At 39.4% G+C, this 19,077-nt stretch overlaps 1 protein-coding gene across 3 annotated transcripts in view; it reads right to left on the bottom strand.

Annotated features, from left to right (window-relative positions):
* The window catches only part of dlgap2b (discs, large (Drosophila) homolog-associated protein 2b), a 90,775-nt gene that overhangs the window by 36,435 nt on the left and 35,263 nt on the right, over positions 1-19,077 (bottom strand). For all 3 annotated transcript variants that reach the window (XM_086167534.1, XM_086167536.1, XM_086167535.1), the window contains 4 exons: positions 17,891-19,044; positions 8,957-9,177; positions 3,481-3,637; positions 1,998-2,217 (listed from right to left, as the gene is read on the bottom strand). In XM_086167534.1, the coding sequence (XP_086023660.1) occupies positions 1,998-2,217; positions 3,481-3,637; positions 8,957-9,177; positions 17,891-18,973 (1,681 nt within the window). In that variant the 5' untranslated portion in view covers positions 18,974-19,044. The remainder of the gene's footprint in view (positions 1-1,997; positions 2,218-3,480; positions 3,638-8,956; positions 9,178-17,890; positions 19,045-19,077) is intronic.

Below are 19,077 nucleotides of genomic sequence, written 5' to 3'. Positions count from 1 at the left end.
TACTGTATATAGTTGAAATATAAATATGAACACTATAAATCTATTTTATTTACTGAGAAGGCAGTGCAAAAACACACATATACATAGATATATGTATGCGTGTCAACATTAAAATACCTGCAACAATCATCACTGATGCCTCCAGTTGTTCTTTCCCCTGGTTATCCTTCAAGAGACGGATGGTCAAATGGAGAGGGGTTTTCTGCTCATCTGCCCTATGGAGCTTCAAGGGATCCCTGCCCCACTCAAGGGCCCTCTAGTCTCATGTGGAGTAAGGTACATAAGCTGCTTACAGTTCATTTATAAGCTACATCTGACCCCTAGCATCATCATATTTGCAGGAATCAATGCGTTTTCTCAGCCATGATGACTTGCTTTCGTTTTTAGGCCGCTATTTCTACAAAACAGTGCAAAGAGTACAATCGAGAGAGAAATAATATTTACATTATGGCTTGAGTTGGAAGCATGTAACTAATCACCATCCATAAAGCCCATCCTCTAGGTCAACATAATGTTACCGATTTGTAACTGATGCCAATCTTGAAATACAACTTTACAACATTTTGAACATTTAACTCCTTGTTTTTGCCCATTTGGAGCGGAAAGCTAAAGGGCTAGTGGGCTAGCGTTCAGCAAATAAGACGGTGGGATTGGAGAACACTCCTTTGTCTTCAGTCCTTCTGTCACATTGAAGAAATTGCTGATGAAAACCAAATTGAAGACGGTAGGATTCCAAACACCGAAACCCAAATTGAACAAGACAACAAAAAATCCACAAAATAAGCAAAGGTCAGATGTCTCTAATATTGAATTGACAGAAAAGTGTACAAAAAACAGTAACAACTCAGATCATAATATTTAAAAGTGCACACGATCAGACAAAAACATGTTTCAATAGGGTTCATAGCTTTACTCTTGCAAGCAAATACCAATGCACTTATCGAGGGAGTTACTGCAAATGCTCTGCTTGCACAAAGAATCTGCAATGAATGTAGGAGTGTATTTTATATGAAATGTCATGTAATACTGTAAGGCCCAAAGCCTTGAGATACTCGTACCTGAGGAGCAGCATGCAGATCAGATAGCAATACAAGAGTCCACAAGGTGCTGTGTGAATGAAGCCACTGAGTTCTATCAACTGATAACTTGCAGTGGGAAAGGAAACCTTTTAAAATCTAATAGAAATAGTGTAATCATATTTTCATATCATTCACTTGTGATGTGGCCATAATTTGCTGCTCAAAAGCTAGCGTCAATCAGCACAGTATAAAAATATTGCAAATAATCAAAGGCAGTGCTTTGCAAATTTTATGACTAGGCCATCACTTACGTGACAGTTCCTTTGTGCAACCAGCATGTTTGTGTGTGTTCTGATGCTGTTAGCTTGTTAACTTACCTTATAATAAGTTCAACAAATATAGAAATTTAGTGGTGCAACAGACCAGGGGAGGGCAGTGTGTCCACTTCGTCCTCTAAAGTTAATTTTCAACCTGTTACTCCCCAGCCCCTGGCCAATTTTCTTGTTCACCCTCCCTAAGACTCGAACTCTTTTCACAACACATATATAAACCACATTTTCACATGCTTAGGGTAGAGCCTGTTCTTCTTAGACATGCCATGTCGTGTGGCTGTGCCGTGTTGTGATATCGTGTGGGTATGTGTTGCCATCTGAGTGTTTAAAATGCAATCCTCCCACCCGCATCCTTGTCTACAGCTTGGCAATACCACAAGTAACCAACCAGAAGCTTGGCAAATAATGCTTGAATCAAATGAAAGTAAAACGCAGCAAATCCCTCTGAAGAATCGGTAGGATGCAGAGACAAAATCACACGCACAGCAAAGCTTCCAAAGAAAATAACTGGAATCATTCAGCCGGCATCTTGGAAACTCAAGGGTTCCCCACTGTACATATGTAGGTATGTCAAGTTTGTGCGCATGTATAGGATGTATGAGAAAATGTAATCTAAGCCCTCTCTCAGTTAGGGGGGTATTGTTACCTGTTGTGGATCTGAGAGTTGAAGTGACAGTGGAGGATGTCATTGAAGGCAAGCAGTCGTCATCCTGGGAATAACCAGCCTGTATTGCACGGAGGTAACTGTGGCTTCGAGTGCGGAACGAACCAGGCAGGTCCAAGGCCTCCATGGCCTGGGATTCTACTTCACTAAAAACGGACTCGCAAACTGACTCAAACTGGCCATTGATCTCAGTCTCACTCACCTGAGAGACAAAAACAGGAATAGCAGTCCTTAATTTTTCCTCTTCCTTTCTCTTTCTCACTTTGATTCTTCCCCTTTGCACAGCAAATATGAAGGAGTGTTAGCATAAGGAAATGCCACTGTCAATTCCGACCTTAAACTGAATGAATGTCAAGATCAAATGGGAAAGGAGAATAGATCAAAACAAAACACAATTAGAAAAAATATTCACTTTGTTTTGAACAACATGCCATTGACCCACATCCCCCAGCCCCGACATGGGAAATAAGCCAACTATACCATATTGTCCAATTCTGGTACTACTGGCAAGCACCTATACAGATTTCTTTTGTCCATTCAGTGTTATTATGTCATATTCAAAATACTATTCTTCTACATATGCGTTATTATCTCTCAGAGAGCTCACAACAAATTTACCAAAACTTCTATCCATTTATCAGCCTTTAAAAGCATGTAAAAGAGTAACTTAACTCTCCCGTTCTTTTGTAACCTGTGTAACATACAAACTTAAATCAAAGAAATCAGCTGGGCTTCATAATTTCAGACTTGTTTTTAGCTGTTAAACTGGGTGATGACAACTGTAGGAAAAAAAGTGTTGTTTTTTTTACATGTTTTAATGGTCCATCTATCTATCTATCTATCTATCTATCTATCTATCTATCTATCTATCTATCTATCTATCTATCTATCTATCTATCTATCTATCTATCTATCTAAATAGTCACAAATTATTTAGTGTATCAACCATTGGAGGCCCCAGACAGACTTGCACTATTGATCTATAAGCAACTAATAATCAAGTTTATCTCACTTGGTATCTGTCTCCTCAGATGTGTGCAGTTGGCAAAAATCAGGTCAGTTAACCAGAACCAAACAGATACTTTTGAAATTGTCAGTTTTATAATTAGACAGCGCCCCATGACATCGGGAGGGTGATGAATCAAGTATCAGTGGTCTAAAACAGACAGCGCAGGAACAAGCACTCGGATTTGAATCTGATATATTCCTGAATTACTTGATGACTTTTTGAAAATGAAACAAAGCACGCAAATTGAACAGGGTCCGTAGGTAATTTACAGGAAGGTAACAATTTCAACATTTATTTCCTGAAAGTCATAAAATAGTTTACCATTTGACTTAATGTGTATATTTTTAACATAGACTCAAAGCACCGGTTCTATTTCTCTTGCTTACTTAAGTATGAAACTCGTACAAGTATTCATAAGTGCATTTCCTCTGCATGATGCACGCAACCATCACTCACCTGGCTGACGCAGCTAGCCTGACTGAGGGTGCTGACAGCGCGCATGTAACTCTGGTTGCGAGACCGAAAGGGTGGGGGGTGAAAGGTGGTGGCAGGGTCCAAGGTGACACTAGGATGTGGTCGTATATCTCTTGTGGTTTGGAAGTGGTAGCCGTGGCTGAGGGAAGAAGCAGGGATGGAAAGAAAAACACATTTAAAATCTAAACCGGCAATACAGCATGTACTTGCTCGCATGTACGGCCATACCATAGTTTCTTCCGTTTGATAAAATGTACGGCAGAGTTTTTTTCTCATGGACAAACCAATGAGCGAACGAGCTAATCATCTCCCACAACCAAATAGGAGCCATAGCAAAAATTACACTCGTAAGAAGTCTTCAATTTGAGCTTAGAATAAAAGTCCCTTTATCTGTCACATTCAACTCTACATAGTCCACTACATCACCAAAATTTGACCGCGATATTTCACCCATCATGGATGAACCATGAGCAGAAGGCAGCCATTGCACCAGGGGGAGCGTTCAGGGGTTCAGTGTCTTGCCCAGCAACACTTCTTAGACAGGCAAGGAGGAGCGTTGAAATTAAACCAGAAATGTATAGTTCCAGGGAAGGCCGGACTAAACCCCTGAGCCACGCTGCTCCAGGCAATCTTATATGAAAAAAACATTTTTTTTTTTAAATGACTGAAAACATATGTGCCATTTGTTTCTGGGTCTGCCTATCAATACAGAGCAACAACTTGAGGCTCAACTAGAAGCCAGAGAAAACAACCACGGTTTGTTTGTAGACAAAACTGACAAAAAGTAATCAGATACCCACTGAGATGATAATAAATAAAATAAAAATAGCAGCAAACACTGAGTGGCAGGAGGGGTGGCAGATGCATGACGCCTCCCCAGGTTCAGGGAGTTTGGCTCAGTGAGAAAGCCATGCTGCCTGGAAGCAAGCAACCATAGAGAGCAGAATAAAAGCCTGCAGATTGGAGGAATAAGGTAGTACCACCCTTCCTGACACAAACATACAAAGTTCTATTGAGCTACTTTTGTAGATTTCAAATAAGAAAATAATAAGTAAAATGCAAGATACAAAATTCAATGGAGGGTTTTTATTTAGAGTTTATTTGTATCTTGCTGTGCCATTAATTGAGTCACGCTTCAGATATTCTAGAAATGTCATCTATATACATGGGAAGAGTAAAATATGAAAAATGTCTTTTTATGAAATCCTTTGCAATACATAACCCTCTATGACCTCAGTAACGAGCATTAAGAGGAATTACCTTTCGGATACAGTCAGCAAGACAAGACCTTACACTGTGTGCACAATTATTTGGCAAGTGATTATTTTGACCACACCATCATTTTATCCATAATTTGCAACTCCAAGCTGTATAAACTTGAATGCTTATTTAATGCATAATGCATTTAATGATTTGATGCATAGACAATGATGTGTATTTTGTGTAATGAGGGAAGGTGTGGCCTAAAGAGATGAGTACCTATATCAAGATGTGCATAACTATTAGGTGTTTTTTGGGGCCAAAAAAGAGATTTAACTGACTCTGAAAAGTCCCTCTTTCAAAGGGATGCAGCACTCTAGAAATATCTAAGATATTAGGGCGTGATTACAGAACGATCAAACGTTTTGTTGCAAAAAGTCAACAGGGTCGCAAGAAACATTTCGAGAAGACGCAAATTAACCACCAAAGATTTGAGAAGAATCAAACATGAAGCTACCAGGAACCCATGATCCTCCAGTTCTGCCATATTCCACAACTGCAGCCTACCTGGAGTGTCAAAAAGTATGAGGTGTTCAATTCTCGGAGACATGGCCAAGGTAAGGCTGAAACCCAACCACATCTGAACAAGACACATAAGTTGAAACACCAAGAATGGGTTGAGAAATATCTGAAGACAGATTTTTCAAAGGTCTTGTGGACTGATGAGATGATAGTGAGTCTAGACGGACCAGATGGATGGGCCCGTGGCTGGATCAGTGACGGACACAGAGCTCTACTTTGACTGAGACGCCAGCAAGGTGGATGTGGGGCACTGATATGGGCAGGTACTATTAAAGATGAGCTAGTTGGAGCTTTTTGGGTTGAAAATTGACCCCAATCAACTCTCAGATCTACTGCCAATTTTTAGAAGACACTTTCTTCAAGCAGTGGTACAGGAAAAAGTCTGCATCTTTTAAGAAGACTTTGATTTTTATGCAAGACAACGCTCCATCACATGCATCAAAGTATTTCACTGCATGGCTGGCCAGTAAAGGCCTTAAAGATGAAAAACTAATGACATGGCCCCCCTCTTCACCTCGCTTGAAACCCTGTTGAGAACTTTTGGGCTCTTCTTAAGCAGGCAATTTACAACAAAAGTAAACAGTACACATCTTTGAACGGTGTCTAGGAAGCTGAGGTTGCGGCTGCACGAAAAGTTGATTCTGACTAGATCAAAAAAACTGACTGACTCCGTGAATGGAAGGCTTGTGACTGTTATCGGAAAGAAGGGTGGCTATATTGGTCACTGAGGTTTTTTGTTAGTTTTTTCCAGAAATGTCTATTTGTAAATTTTGAGGTTGTTTATTATTCTCACTTTAACAGGTGAAAATAAACAAGTGAAAATCTTTGTTTTTTATTTGGTCGAATGATAATTCTAGACCTGATAGTTACCTAATGATAGTGTACATATAGATATTTTCTTAAGAAAGCCAAAACTTCAATTGTACTACTTAAATGTTCAGGTTTGAGGGTTAAAATTTTGGATTGACCAAGAGCACTGTAGTTGGACAATAACAAAATGAATCCTCAAAAAATACAATTTGCCTAATAATTGTGCAAGCAGTGTATAATCTTTGCATGTCCAGAGATAATGGGACAGTTGTTACCGGGGTTGCATTATATTGTAGAGGATTACCTCAACAAGTATATGAACAGTATATTATTCACTTCTGTATTAATTTAGAGTAGTGGCACTGAGCACTCTACTTAGTCTGATTCCATGACACCATCAGTGGAACGATTACTTAACCAATGCTACACACCAAGTTAATGCAGTGATTATAAAACAAGTCACAGATAGGTGCGGCAAAGCTCTCTATTAAAAAAGTTGCCCATGCATGCATTAAATGAGAAAAGGAACAATGAATGACAAATATAATGATTACAAAAGTCATCATTTGACATTACCCAACAATGTAAAACCTCATTAGCAAGTATCAGTCACAGTGACGGAGCATCAAGAGAAAACAGTGAGTCACTGTTAGATTTTCATATTCATATTGAAACAAAAGACTGAGAGAAAGACTTGAAATTTGAAATGGGCTTCAAAGAAGTGTGTCAATGAGGGCAAACTTAAGTCCTGCAAATCATTTAAGTCTCTCCTGCTTGGGGGCCTCTCTTGAGGTGTTATAACACCTGAGCAATTGGTCACACCAGAGTCTTCAGAGAAGTGTTGACACCTTGTTAGTTGCAGTTGCTGCACTCAAGTTAAGAGGAGTATTTAAAAAAAAAACCCTGATGTGACTTTACATATGATAAATATCAAGATTTAATGAACAGAGAACAGACATCAGAAAAAGAAAATGAAGTGTAAGGGCCCAGGAGACTCAAAATCCTCCCCAAAAAGTTAATTGTGCTTTTAATATGCTTCAAATGAAGAACAAAAAATGAATGAGTCAAGTAATTTTTATCTATTTCCACACCATCCCTACGCTATGCAGTACTTGTACCGCTGAAGTCGAAATATTTCCACTGCAGCTTTCAAATGTACAACTAAAAATGTGATCACTCTCTCCTTGTCTCTCACGCCTCTGTCCATAATCGTCTACTGTCTAATCAACCTGTTAGAATGCAAAGTACATAAATTGCTGGTTTTTGGCCAAACTGTATGGTTTGGACCACATGCAGTCTCCTCATACACACCATTCCATATCTCTACAGATTGCAAAGAATGAACAGTTACTTGCGTAGTTCATCCCACCTGACAGTGTTCATGACACATATTACTGTCAAGATATGTCAAGATAGATCCCTGAAAGAAAAGTGAAAATGCATGCACTGCAGAAATGAGTCTTGGAGAAGGTTTAAGAAACTAAGTACATCCTGCAGTCTGCCATTGTTACACAGAGGCAATAACTGCCATTTCTAATGCAATATGTTGGTTTTGGGATGCAAATTAAACATGATACTACAACTACAATGATAATTTGAACGACAGAATTGAGAACACTGGCAACAACAGAAAGCAGTCTCTCGGTGTACTCATCAAAAAGGTCCAGTTATCTGACAATACGGCTGTAAATATTCATGACTGGTAGGAACATGACAATCTCAACACCCAGTCTCTGTAATTACAGAGATAAGCAAATGCAGAAACAAGGAAAAAGCTGCTGATTTTGTTCATTCCATGGTAAAACACAAATCCCTGAGCAACTCATATTGATAGAATGTGATAAATGAAAAAATATTACTTCAATGTTAAATGCATGTAAATGGATGATATTGATGATACATGCAAGTCTTATATATTCAATTGATATTATACAAGTTTCATTGTATGGGAAAAATGATCTTGAGAAAATATTCAGGTCATTAAATGCATGCTCTTGTAAGTCTTCACACATCTATGAGAAACATTACCTCAGACCTTGTTCAGAAAAAGACAAAATCATCAGACTAATTAAGGTTCCATTGGACTCTGGTGAATAGTGACCTGCATTCCGATCTGCATTGTTCCTTTTTTAGGTGGCTGTGTTTGGTTTGATTGGTGACATACATGCAAAAATGTTTTCCTTGTTTTTTCTCTTTCTTTTTTTGAATCCAAACTTAATAGTGTAACGATGAAATCCTTAGGGACGGCCAATATTTGATTTTGCATACATGCCTATATAACATTGTTCACTAGCTGATTGACAATGCTCTGTTACTGAAGAGAACCTCAAATGCCCTCTGTGTTGAAATAATTAATTGTAATTTATTTTTACTCTTTTACTGCCACAATTACAGATATTAAATGCAATACTTTTACAAATGTCCACATTCACAGGGCAAAATCTGAAAAGTATTTCAAATGCATGAGTCACCAATATACCACATTTCTGCTGATTTTATTTTACTGAATTATTTTAGTGGAAAAATCTTCCTTCTGAATCTATTATTCAGAGGACAGCCAAAATGTCCCATGTGTCAATCATACTGTATATCCCTTGAAAATCTCTGTTTCATCTAAGCGACGGAACACTCTATAATTGAATGCATAGCTATAATAATGTCTTCATTACTGCTAGACAATCCCTAAGTCAAGAGTCGCAGTAGCGCAAATACCTGCATGTTAACAATAGCAGATAATGAAGACAGGTTTGTTGTCCAGCAAACCCTCTGAGAGTCCATTTATAATTTAAATTTGTGAAAATGTTTCAATAGATCTTAATTGACACTTGACTTTGGAACGGACTAACCTAGAGGCAGAGAGACTCACCTTTGGGATTCTAAATGGGGTCTCTGCATGGCTGACTTGAGGACGAGAGCGTCGGGCCTAATGGCCCTCTGCGGGGAGGTCTTGGGACTTGTATCGGAGTCGCCACTTTCATCATCATCCACTTCCCCCATTGCTTTGACATAGCTACTGCTTCGCATCCGCCGACAGGGAATCTCCTCATCCTTCTCCCCGGGGTATCCCCCCCACTCATCCTGGGGAACCTGCGGAAGATATTTAAGCCTGTTTTTAATAAAGCAAAGATACCCAGAGTACTCCAATTGACACATGTAGGGATTTCTTTAAACATTACAAACAGCGTTTGCTGTAACATGTTTTCTCCAAAAGAAAATATCACATTTTGCTCACACATAGTAGAGATATTACTTGCAAATACAGTGGGGCCCAATTACCCAAATGGATGCAATTATTATTTCAGACAGCAGCTGGATAATTTCTCGCTCTCTTAGCAAACAGAAGAAAGAAGCGTACTCACTTATGCAATTTCTTTCACAACCGATGGAAATTAGAAACAGTTGGAAACCATAGGTTGCCGCAATTTGTATCAAAGACATCACTTTGTACTATTTTCTGGCAAAAACACGATTTAGAAACAACTGAATAATATGGATTATGAATGTGCTGGCTGTTTGTAAAGCATGGCATTTAATAATAGCATTGCCATATTTTTCTGTTCTTAGAAATTGAATTATACAATGCACACCATGCACATTGTTTTTATATTGTGTCTGACAGAGAAATACTTAAAGCAATATGTCGGAACTACTTTCAAGCAGCCACTTAGGTTTTGTCTAATAAAATAGAAATTAAAAACAACAACCTTTATTAAAAAAGGCGCATCATGTCTAGTGTTTTTTACATATGACATCAATGTTACAAATGAAAACGCTGCTTAAAGCGCTTCTCTATCCCAAATTTGCCTGCAACTGCTCCAAGACCGTACAATGCAGCGCAATTCAATCTAATTTTCCAAAGTCCGCAAAGTCAAGTCAATGCTATTTTTACAATCCGAAGCACAGTATCCAAGGCGTACATTTTCATTGAACTTTCATTTTATCAAGGCCAGGCCAAATCTTGTTTGTTTCTGAAGATTCACGATATCATCAATGCCTTACCCCTTGGTTTGTAGGGGTTGCTCTCTGTCATTTCATTTCATGGGTTGACTTCGGGCAAATCACGGGCAAACCAATCAAACTTTTGGCGCTCAGTGCCTTGTAGGCAGCTGCACCAACAGCATGCACATTAGTAACATGGCAGCATTGTGAAGCAGGAGGAAAGAGGAAGACATTGGTGTCTATGAAACAGGTAAAATAAGACCCAAAAACAGACTCAACGTACTTTTAACTATTTCTTACAAACCCCATTATCAACCTTTAGGTGAACCTGAGGAAAATCCTCAGGTCCAAAGCTCATCTAAAAAGATTGACACGCTTCTCTCACCGAGAAGAGCTACGGTTCATTTAGTTGTTGAGCTGCAATGACTCATGTAAAATATGATATGTCAAAAATGCTTTTGAATAAGTTTTAAATACTCATTTCATGAAGATAGGGTGAGAGTTTTTCATGCAAAAAAAAGATAGAGGGAGGATGAAGGACAACGCTCCATCACGATGGCACAGAGAATGAACGCATACAGCCTGCATTGGTCTGCTGAGGAACTCGTGTGTCTGGTGTCGATTTGGTCGTGCACAGAATATTAATAAAAGTCATAAACAAAAAAGTATTCTTTTAGTCTGTGCTTTCCTCTCATGAATGGATTTCCTTTCTTTTGCTGCACACTGGTGATGTACTAGTTCGGATCTTGACTTGTGGGAATAAACACCAATATGGTAGTTTGAGTCCAGCTTCACAAAATATTTGGTAAAAAAAAATTGATTGACCTTGAGCTAAATTGGTGATAAGTGTTGCCTCTGTAGCAGAGCTAATCAATGGATATATTTTCACTGTATTTGATAGGTTTCCGCTGACTGTTAAGCATAATAGTAAATTCCAGGTCCGAAGCAGAGGATGAATTTAAACAAAATGTTTGAAATTTGACCCTGAAAGATTTGGTGGCCTTCTGTTTGAATATCTATTAGTGATATGCAATCTTACAGAAATATATTCAAGGTACCGATAAAGTCACTCATTAATAATTACCAGGGACTGCTGAAATCCATTTTTGTGGTTGGAGGAGAACTAATCTCAAACAAAGATGAAATCAAGTTAGAGAATGACAGAAAATGACAAAATACCAGAAAGAAATCCAACAATCGAAGGATTGTTAGCCAAGAGAACGTTCCCAATCCCAATGGGTCAGGCTGGCGACTGGTTCCACATTCCACAACGTTTTAGGTACCCCTTTCTTGCCTTTTTTCGATTAACCGAGCATCATGTCTACATCTTCATCTGAATTTATATCCAAACCTAACCTAAATAAAAGCAGTGTTTGTATTTTCCACATCTTTTTGTTCTCAAGAGAGAAATTGCGTTCCTCCACTGATGCCGCACCAGAAAATAGACGGTTTGTCGAAAATGATGAGAAAGGTGTGCCTTGGGTGTGTCTTGGTGTAGGCCAAGAATAATTTAAGTTAAAATCACCTTGGTTTATCTTTAGGCTAGCTAACTTGTGAATGAGTGCACGGCTGTGCACTGGCACAACAAAATCGCAAATATGAGGCAGCTGAAATCATCCTTTGACAGCAATGGAAGCATGCAGGTTTTTTTGTTTTTTTTTTTATATTCAGTTCTTCTCAGAACTGACATTTAAATACATAAATAACAAACAATTTTGACATTGCCGATTATGAATAGCTTCGAGTGTTATTTGGTTAATTGGAATCGGTGACTTGTTTTTAACACAAAAGCTACAGGATTAATGTAAACATCAAGTGATTATGTGTTAATTACCCAACACAATGCGGTGTAGAGCCACAAATATTCACACATAATCAAAAGCTGATGTGCAAAAAAAGAGTTAAATTGGAATAGGTTTTAGTGGGATCACAACCAAAATGAAGGAAATCCAGTATAATTATAGTCGCGTAACTGTGTATATCACTGTGTTCTAATGAGTGCTTGTATTCTCAGCTCCTGAACAACAGCTCACAGGTTAAGAGATGTCCCTTGCGCTCTACCAGCAACTCGTTTCACCTTCTCTGCTTTCACACACACAAGAGTGGTTCATTATGCAATATTTTTTCACTAGAGTAGCATTTTCTTTCCTGGAGCTTTTCTCCCCAAATATTGTCCGTGACTTGCTGATCTGGCTCAGCAGGGCAGGCAGGCAACAGTGCAGACAGCATGGGGCACTCACACGGAATTTATGGCCTGACCTCTGTGTGTGTTGGAACGACATTGAAGAAGCAGCTATCAAGACATCCATCTCCCCCCGTATCATTAATCTTGACTCTTTTTTTTCACTCAGATCTTCTTCCAGGTGTTTCTGAATTAATGAGTGAAAAGGCTTACATTATTACACCATACAGAAATTCCCATAAAATCCAAAATAAATGAACATCTTTCCTGCACGTCCAGCTTTGAACATAATGTATTGGAACACAACACCACAGCAGGTGAGTGAAAATCATAAAATGTGCTTGTGTTTTCATGCAGGCTCATTATAAATGATTTTTCCATTTCACCTGAAATTAATCTGTCATTCTCTTTTCCCCCGCATGTCAAACAAAGATCGGCCGAAGGTGTTTCAGACAAACAAACCTGAGGCCAAATTTAGATATGCTTTCTACACACAAAATTGCTTTCTTAGTATTGTTCGGGGTCCTATTAAGAGGAAACAGAATAGGGTTAGATGAAGGAGGTTGATTCACTGTGGCGACCCCTGAAGGGAAAAGCCAATAGGAAAAGAAAAAGATAATGTAAAAACACCCCTTTTCAGCGTTTGTATGTATATGTTAAATTTGGAACATGGCGATAATTACCACCCCCCAAAGTGTGAAATAAGACCTGCCAGTCTGCCAGGCATAGCCCAACAGAGTGGGTTTTAGGTGAGGCCAAGACATTGTTCAAACTCCGAGTGAATTTGTGATCGAGACATGTTACTCAGGACTCAATGGCCATAAAAAGAGAACACATAAGAATTGGTGAAAAATGGTACTTATATATGACCCCCTCTGCAGTACTTATAAAAGCAGGAACTTGTGGCAGAGATAGTGATGATATTAAATGTAAAGCAATAGCAATCGAAATAGAAACAAGCAAAATTGGGGGAAATTGCTCAGATGTGTGAATGACAGAGTGAATGGTTGTCTGTCTGTATACGTGGCCATGTGACGGACTGGCGACCAGTCCAGGGTGTACCCTGCCTCTCGCACGATGGCAGCTGGGATAAGCTCCAGCATCCCCCGCAACCCTGAGTATGATAAGGTGTAGAAAATGGATGGAGGGATGAATGGATAGAAAAAAAAGTATATTTTTCCCATTTATGGATTTGCAAAGCAGAGACAAAAAAAAAAACAAAGTTCACTTCTCGTGGAAATGACAAAGGAGTTACTCCATCTATGTAGAGGTCTAGTTGCAACGAGAAACTGACAACATATTTACCAGAAGAGCACAAAAGTCTTAAACAGCTGACATAGAAAGAAAGAAAGAAAGAAAGAAAGAAAGAAAGAAAGAAAGAAAGAAAGAAAGAAAGAAAGAAAGAAAGAAAGAAAGAACTACAAATTATCCTTCCCAACACATCCCTCCACAACAAAATTAGAATTAAAACAGAATTATAGACAATTATAAACATTTCCTTTACAGCTTGTTATAACATCATCTGCAGCCTCCAGTTATTTCAAAACCTGACTGTTAGATGTTCATGATTTCTGATGCTTCATATCAACTGTGACCCTATACGGCAGCTTAACTACACACAGATTTTACTCACTATTGATAATCCCCCCCTCACGCTAACTGTGTTTAGATTGTCATATTGATCAGCACTGAAAGAGAATAATGTGGTGCACTGGCCTGAAACTTAACGTAATATAAAGCATCCTGTGACTGTGGCTGTGTATACGTATATTTTTGTAAGTCGCTTTGGATAAAAGCATCTGTTAAATGACTGTAATGTAATGTATACGTGTGCAACAACATGCATACAGGCTTTATGGAGTTTCGACATAGAGTGCCTCTGACCTGAAAAAGGGGTTTCTGTCTAACTTGAGCTGTGCTACAAAAAGCACTGCTCATGTAATTTGTTTAAAAAACTAATTTTAGGGTGAAAATGGCTTTTGGTGAACACAGTGGTGGGTTGCAGAGATGGTGCATGACAGGAAAAAAATGACTATTGTTAGAGTTCAAACTAGCACGGACACAGCCCCAAAAGTGTTGTCTTGGCTAATGATATTTGCACAACTATCTCTATCCAAATGACAACAACTGAATATTCATTGAGGAATTAACTATACCTTTATCTATTTTCTTATGTTTTAAATCATCATTTAGTTTCACCCGTCATTTAGTTTCACACCGTCAAGTCAACAGCTTATGTGACACAGGCCTGACCTACTCATCCCAAGGGATGACAGACTTAAAGCACCCTCACACAGCAAACAGATAAAATCTGATGGGCACATATCATGCAAGTCATGGCACCTGTGTTCAGTTTCCTGCTCTCTCTTTTCTTTTTTCCTTTTTTCCTTTTTTTATTTACAGAATTAAGCTTTAAACATGGGCACGCTTTGTGCATAACGTTGCCGTGTGGCTGCTGGAAGGTCTCTGCTTACACATAAGCTTGCCAAATGCCAGGGTGGGAGCTGCTATATTGACAGTCTGCATGTCATCCTACTGTTTTTTGTATTAAAGCAATATTTTCTCAAGAAATATATGGGGTCTAGAAAACATCTATGGAACAGTATCATGTCTGAAACAGGGGTTCGGTTTTTCATTTTAAGGGGATTCAAATAAGATAACAAATTAAAGGGTCCGTCAAATACTGATTACAATTTACCCCTGAGATCTTAAGTCAAAGGCATGTTTTCCTTCACTCCATTAAAATTTGTATATTAATTTCTGTAGCAGATTTCTCTGTGCTAATGGCACGATCAATATAAAATAGGCCACAAGTCAAGAATAAGAAAGGGCATTTGCACAAAGAAAAAAAAAACTATGTGACAGTTCTTGGACCTGGGTAAAATATTAAGTCAGTACAGATCATAAATTTGAAATAAACTAAGATAGCCATTGTGAAGGTAGATGTCCTGTGGCAGAACTATCTAAAGTCGATGACTCCAGAAAACTTGCTTAAAGTCACTTCATTTTAGAACTAAACTGATCTAAACTCAAAAAAATCAATGTGTCATTCCACGGACTAAGTGTGAAGCATGTTTCCTATGCAATATTTGCATCTATACAATCCCACCACCTATTATTGGATGGATAGAATTTTGTAAAACTTGCATTGGAAGTTAATCTTTACAATACCTCCCCACCCCCACCTCTATCCCTTTCTCTTTAGTTTGTTTATCTGGAACTTAATCAGGAGTATAAATTAAATATTGACAAACTTACAAAAAAAACAGTTGGGCTAAATTTGGCAAAGATGCAAAGAAACCAGGAGGACAAGAAAGTGTTCTGCTTATAGGACGGTCTGCTGTGAATAGCAGTCATTGCTAAATGAAAAATTTTACAGTTTGCCCTACATCAGTAGCTCCAAGAGCAGTGATTAATCCATGGTCTGTCTGCCATTCAAAGCTGTATTTAGATCGATAGCCTTTCTCATTGAGTAGAACTACAGTGGAAGTACATCTTTGAAATAGTCTCGTTCAAGTTGTCTTCTGTAGGGCAGGAATGTTGTGATCTAACACACTTTGATATTATACGGGAGGCACAGTGGTGCAGTGGTTAGTGCTTCAGCCTCACAAGAAGAAGGTCCTTTGTGCGATTAGGGAGTTTCCATGGTCTCTCCGTTTCTCCCGAGATTTCCTCAGGGTTCCTCCCGCAGTGCAAAAGAATGCAGCAGGTTAATTGGAGGACCTGAATTATGTGTGAGTGACAGAGTGAATCGTTGTGTGTCTCTATATATATGGCCCTGTGACTGACTGGCGACCAACTGATCTCCTATACTTTTTTTTTTTCCAATTTTCACTAAGCATGTCAAACAACTGTGTATGGTAATGGGATAGGCAGAACAGTATTATACACCACTTTAAGTAGGTGCTTATACCCTCAGCTGAAATAAAATTAACTAGTCATGCAAGTACGTGGGTCTTTCCTCTCCTAACTTCAAAACAGGATTTATCTCATCTTAACAGTGTCCGTGTACTGAAGGGCTATGATAGTTGCAGTTATTTCATATGAAAAGAAATAAGTAAAAAATTTTATCAAAACATTTAAAAGTGAAAATAACATTTCCTGAATTACTTTAAATAATGGTCTTATTTGCTTCAGGCGTAGTTAATCTGCAGCTAAATTAAGGCATTTGTTTTGTCGGTTTAAGCACGGTTTATTACCGCCATGATCTCAGGCAGGGAATGCAACAAACAGAATCAAATGAATAAGAAATGAAAATGAGAAAAATGCCTGTTCAGTGTTTCCCTAGTTGAACAAGCACAAGATGGGATAAATGTGCTCAGCCTCTGGAGAGTGCGCACCTAAATCTGACTGCAGCTACAATACGATGGGATGTCAACCCACCTTTGGCACTGAACATGAAAAAGGATACATTTTTTAATGGAAAGGACGTGAGGCATTTTGAGACAGCGTACGAAGTCGCTCAAGGGTTTTTATGTTTTTCTTTTGGGCTGCCGAAAACAATCTCAGAACATACTCTTCAAACGCCTTGTACATCTGGCGGCAGTGTCCAGTGAGCTGACCACTTTCAAGTCCGCCTTAAAATTAGCTTCCAGAGTATCGTGTGCAAACTCATTCTCCACTGTTGCCACCTGCGGTTCTTTAAAAGGTCGGCCTGAACCAAACTTTTGATCGGATTTAAGATACCAACCCGGCTTTCATTTGAGACAAAATGGTTTCCGAATGTATAAGGCAAGCATGTTCTATTTTTCTTCAAATTACGTTCTCATCATGCTTTTAATAAATGTCTATTTCACGGGTTTCTATCAAGTGGACTCCGGTGGAGGTGTGTGCTTGCAAAACACACTATTGAATTTCAGTTTCAAAAGTATATCGTTTTTGTAACAAAGTGTTCCTTATCTTGATATTTAACTCAGGTGGCTCTTTGTTCAAGATGTCTTCTGCCATGACATTGATTCATTCAGTTGAGCTCCATGTCTTAATAGACAATAGATCTCTAAAACGTCCACACAAAGGGGAATCCTGGTTAAAAATATAGGCTTCTCAGGCTCATGGACACTGTAATTACCCTCAGGAGAGAAACAGAGAAAGGATGGAATCCCAAAAGCCTGTTTTGCAGGATTTCAAATCAATACATCAATCACATTATTTTCGTAGGAGAAAACTCCCCGGAGATGAGTAGATATTGATTTGAATTATTGTCTGTTATAGTTTCAAATGAGGGATGTTCGGGTTTCTCTGACTTCGCACTTTTTAACTAACGAAGTTGAGCCCAAGTGATGTTCAAACTTAACAGCAATACTGTATAGCAGAAATGCTTGGCTTACCAATTTTAAATTTAAACAAACATATTGGTCTGTATGGAATGGTTATATGGAAGTAAACTGGAAAAATAAAGAACTAGAGATAGTCCTTTTACTTCTTCCACAGATGAGACCTGGGTGCCATTAATATATGACAAACTCACAGATGTTCTTTCGAATATAAATAGAGAACAGTATATAAAATTGTTGATGACAAGCCACGGGGCAATACATATTTTCCTCACACAATTAAACAATAAAACCCTAAATCTTAATTATATAGCCATAGCATGGTTATATCAACTGTTATTTATAGCAGTTTTGTTCCTGATGGTGTTTAATTCAAAAGAAAATTAAAGTAGGAGCAAACACTAACCTGCAAGTAGTGACAAGTCCTTGAGGGCTTAAGGTCTGTGTGCATCATGGTTTTCTCAAGGTTGAGCGATGACTTCCTGTAGGCCTCTTTGGCCTGGCTAACTGTCAGTGTTGACCAAGAGCTCCTCTTTGTGAATTTTCCTTCGGGCACTATTGCCATGCTCTCACAAGCTGAGCACTTGACATCATTGTTACTCTTAGAGGTCTTAAGTGACAGGTCTCCGAAGTGGTGGCTGTGCATGGAATCGGGGTAGCAGTGGCCGACATGTTCCCCGTGGTGCCGTGACATGACGCTGGGTGTTCGGTACGTGCTGTCACTATCCAGGTTGTCATCAGAGCTCCACCAACCGCCAGAGCGATGCTTGCGTTCTTTGCTTTTGCTCCTTTTGCTACCATGTTTGGTGGAGTGGTGACCATGATGATGATAACTCCCCACTCCTCCACCTCCTACCATGTCTCCTTTAGTGCCATTCATCTTGGACGATCCTTCGAGGGAGTGGGATTTGGTGAAGAGCTTCTGGACAGAATGAACAAGGTGTCGGATGCGGCCGGGACTTTCACTGCGTTGCTCAGTGGTGGTGGAGGTGCGCTGGTACTGTAATGTGTGGAAACCATCACGGTGTAGTGGCAGTTGTTTCTCAAACTGGTCTAATAGGTTAGCAGGAAGTCGGTTGCCTTTAGTGCCAGCATGGTGAGAGGAGGCAGCCGCTGCTGCGGCGGCGGCGGCAACAGCCGGGGAGGTGGCAGAGGCTGTGATGGCAGCGCAGTCATCCCGTGTGACTGAATCATAATACTGAGAGCTGTAGTGCATTCTAGGGAAGGTGCTACTAGAGATGTGGTCAGAAGCAGCAGCAGGAGGCATCATGACCGGGGACATCATCATGCAGTCAGAGTGGATGGAACTGCGAGGGGAATAGCGGTGGTGGAAATCCATCGGGCAGCTTTCGGTTGGGCTGAGCAGGTAGGAGGAGTGGCGGGACTCAGAACCATGGTGGGCATGGAGGTCGTGGACGTGAGGGTCGTAGTCCAAGCCATGGGGTAAAGGAATCTGGTGTTGGGAGCGGCTGCCTGATAAGCCCTTCATGTTCCTGGCCACGGGGAGTTGTCTGCCTTCATGGAACTTTCGATACGGGGACCAAGGTGAATACTTCTGGTCTGTGTTAAAGATAAGAAGAAAAAATAAATTAA

The sequence above is a fragment of the Fistularia commersonii genome, chromosome 20, assembly GCF_037954325.1.
Source record: "Fistularia commersonii isolate RoL2024-O1a breed Wild chromosome 20, RoL_Fcom_v1.0, whole genome shotgun sequence".
In the NCBI taxonomy this organism is placed as follows: Eukaryota; Metazoa; Chordata; class Actinopteri; order Syngnathiformes; family Fistulariidae; genus Fistularia; species Fistularia commersonii.
This window is presented reverse-complemented; position numbering and strand designations above follow the sequence as displayed.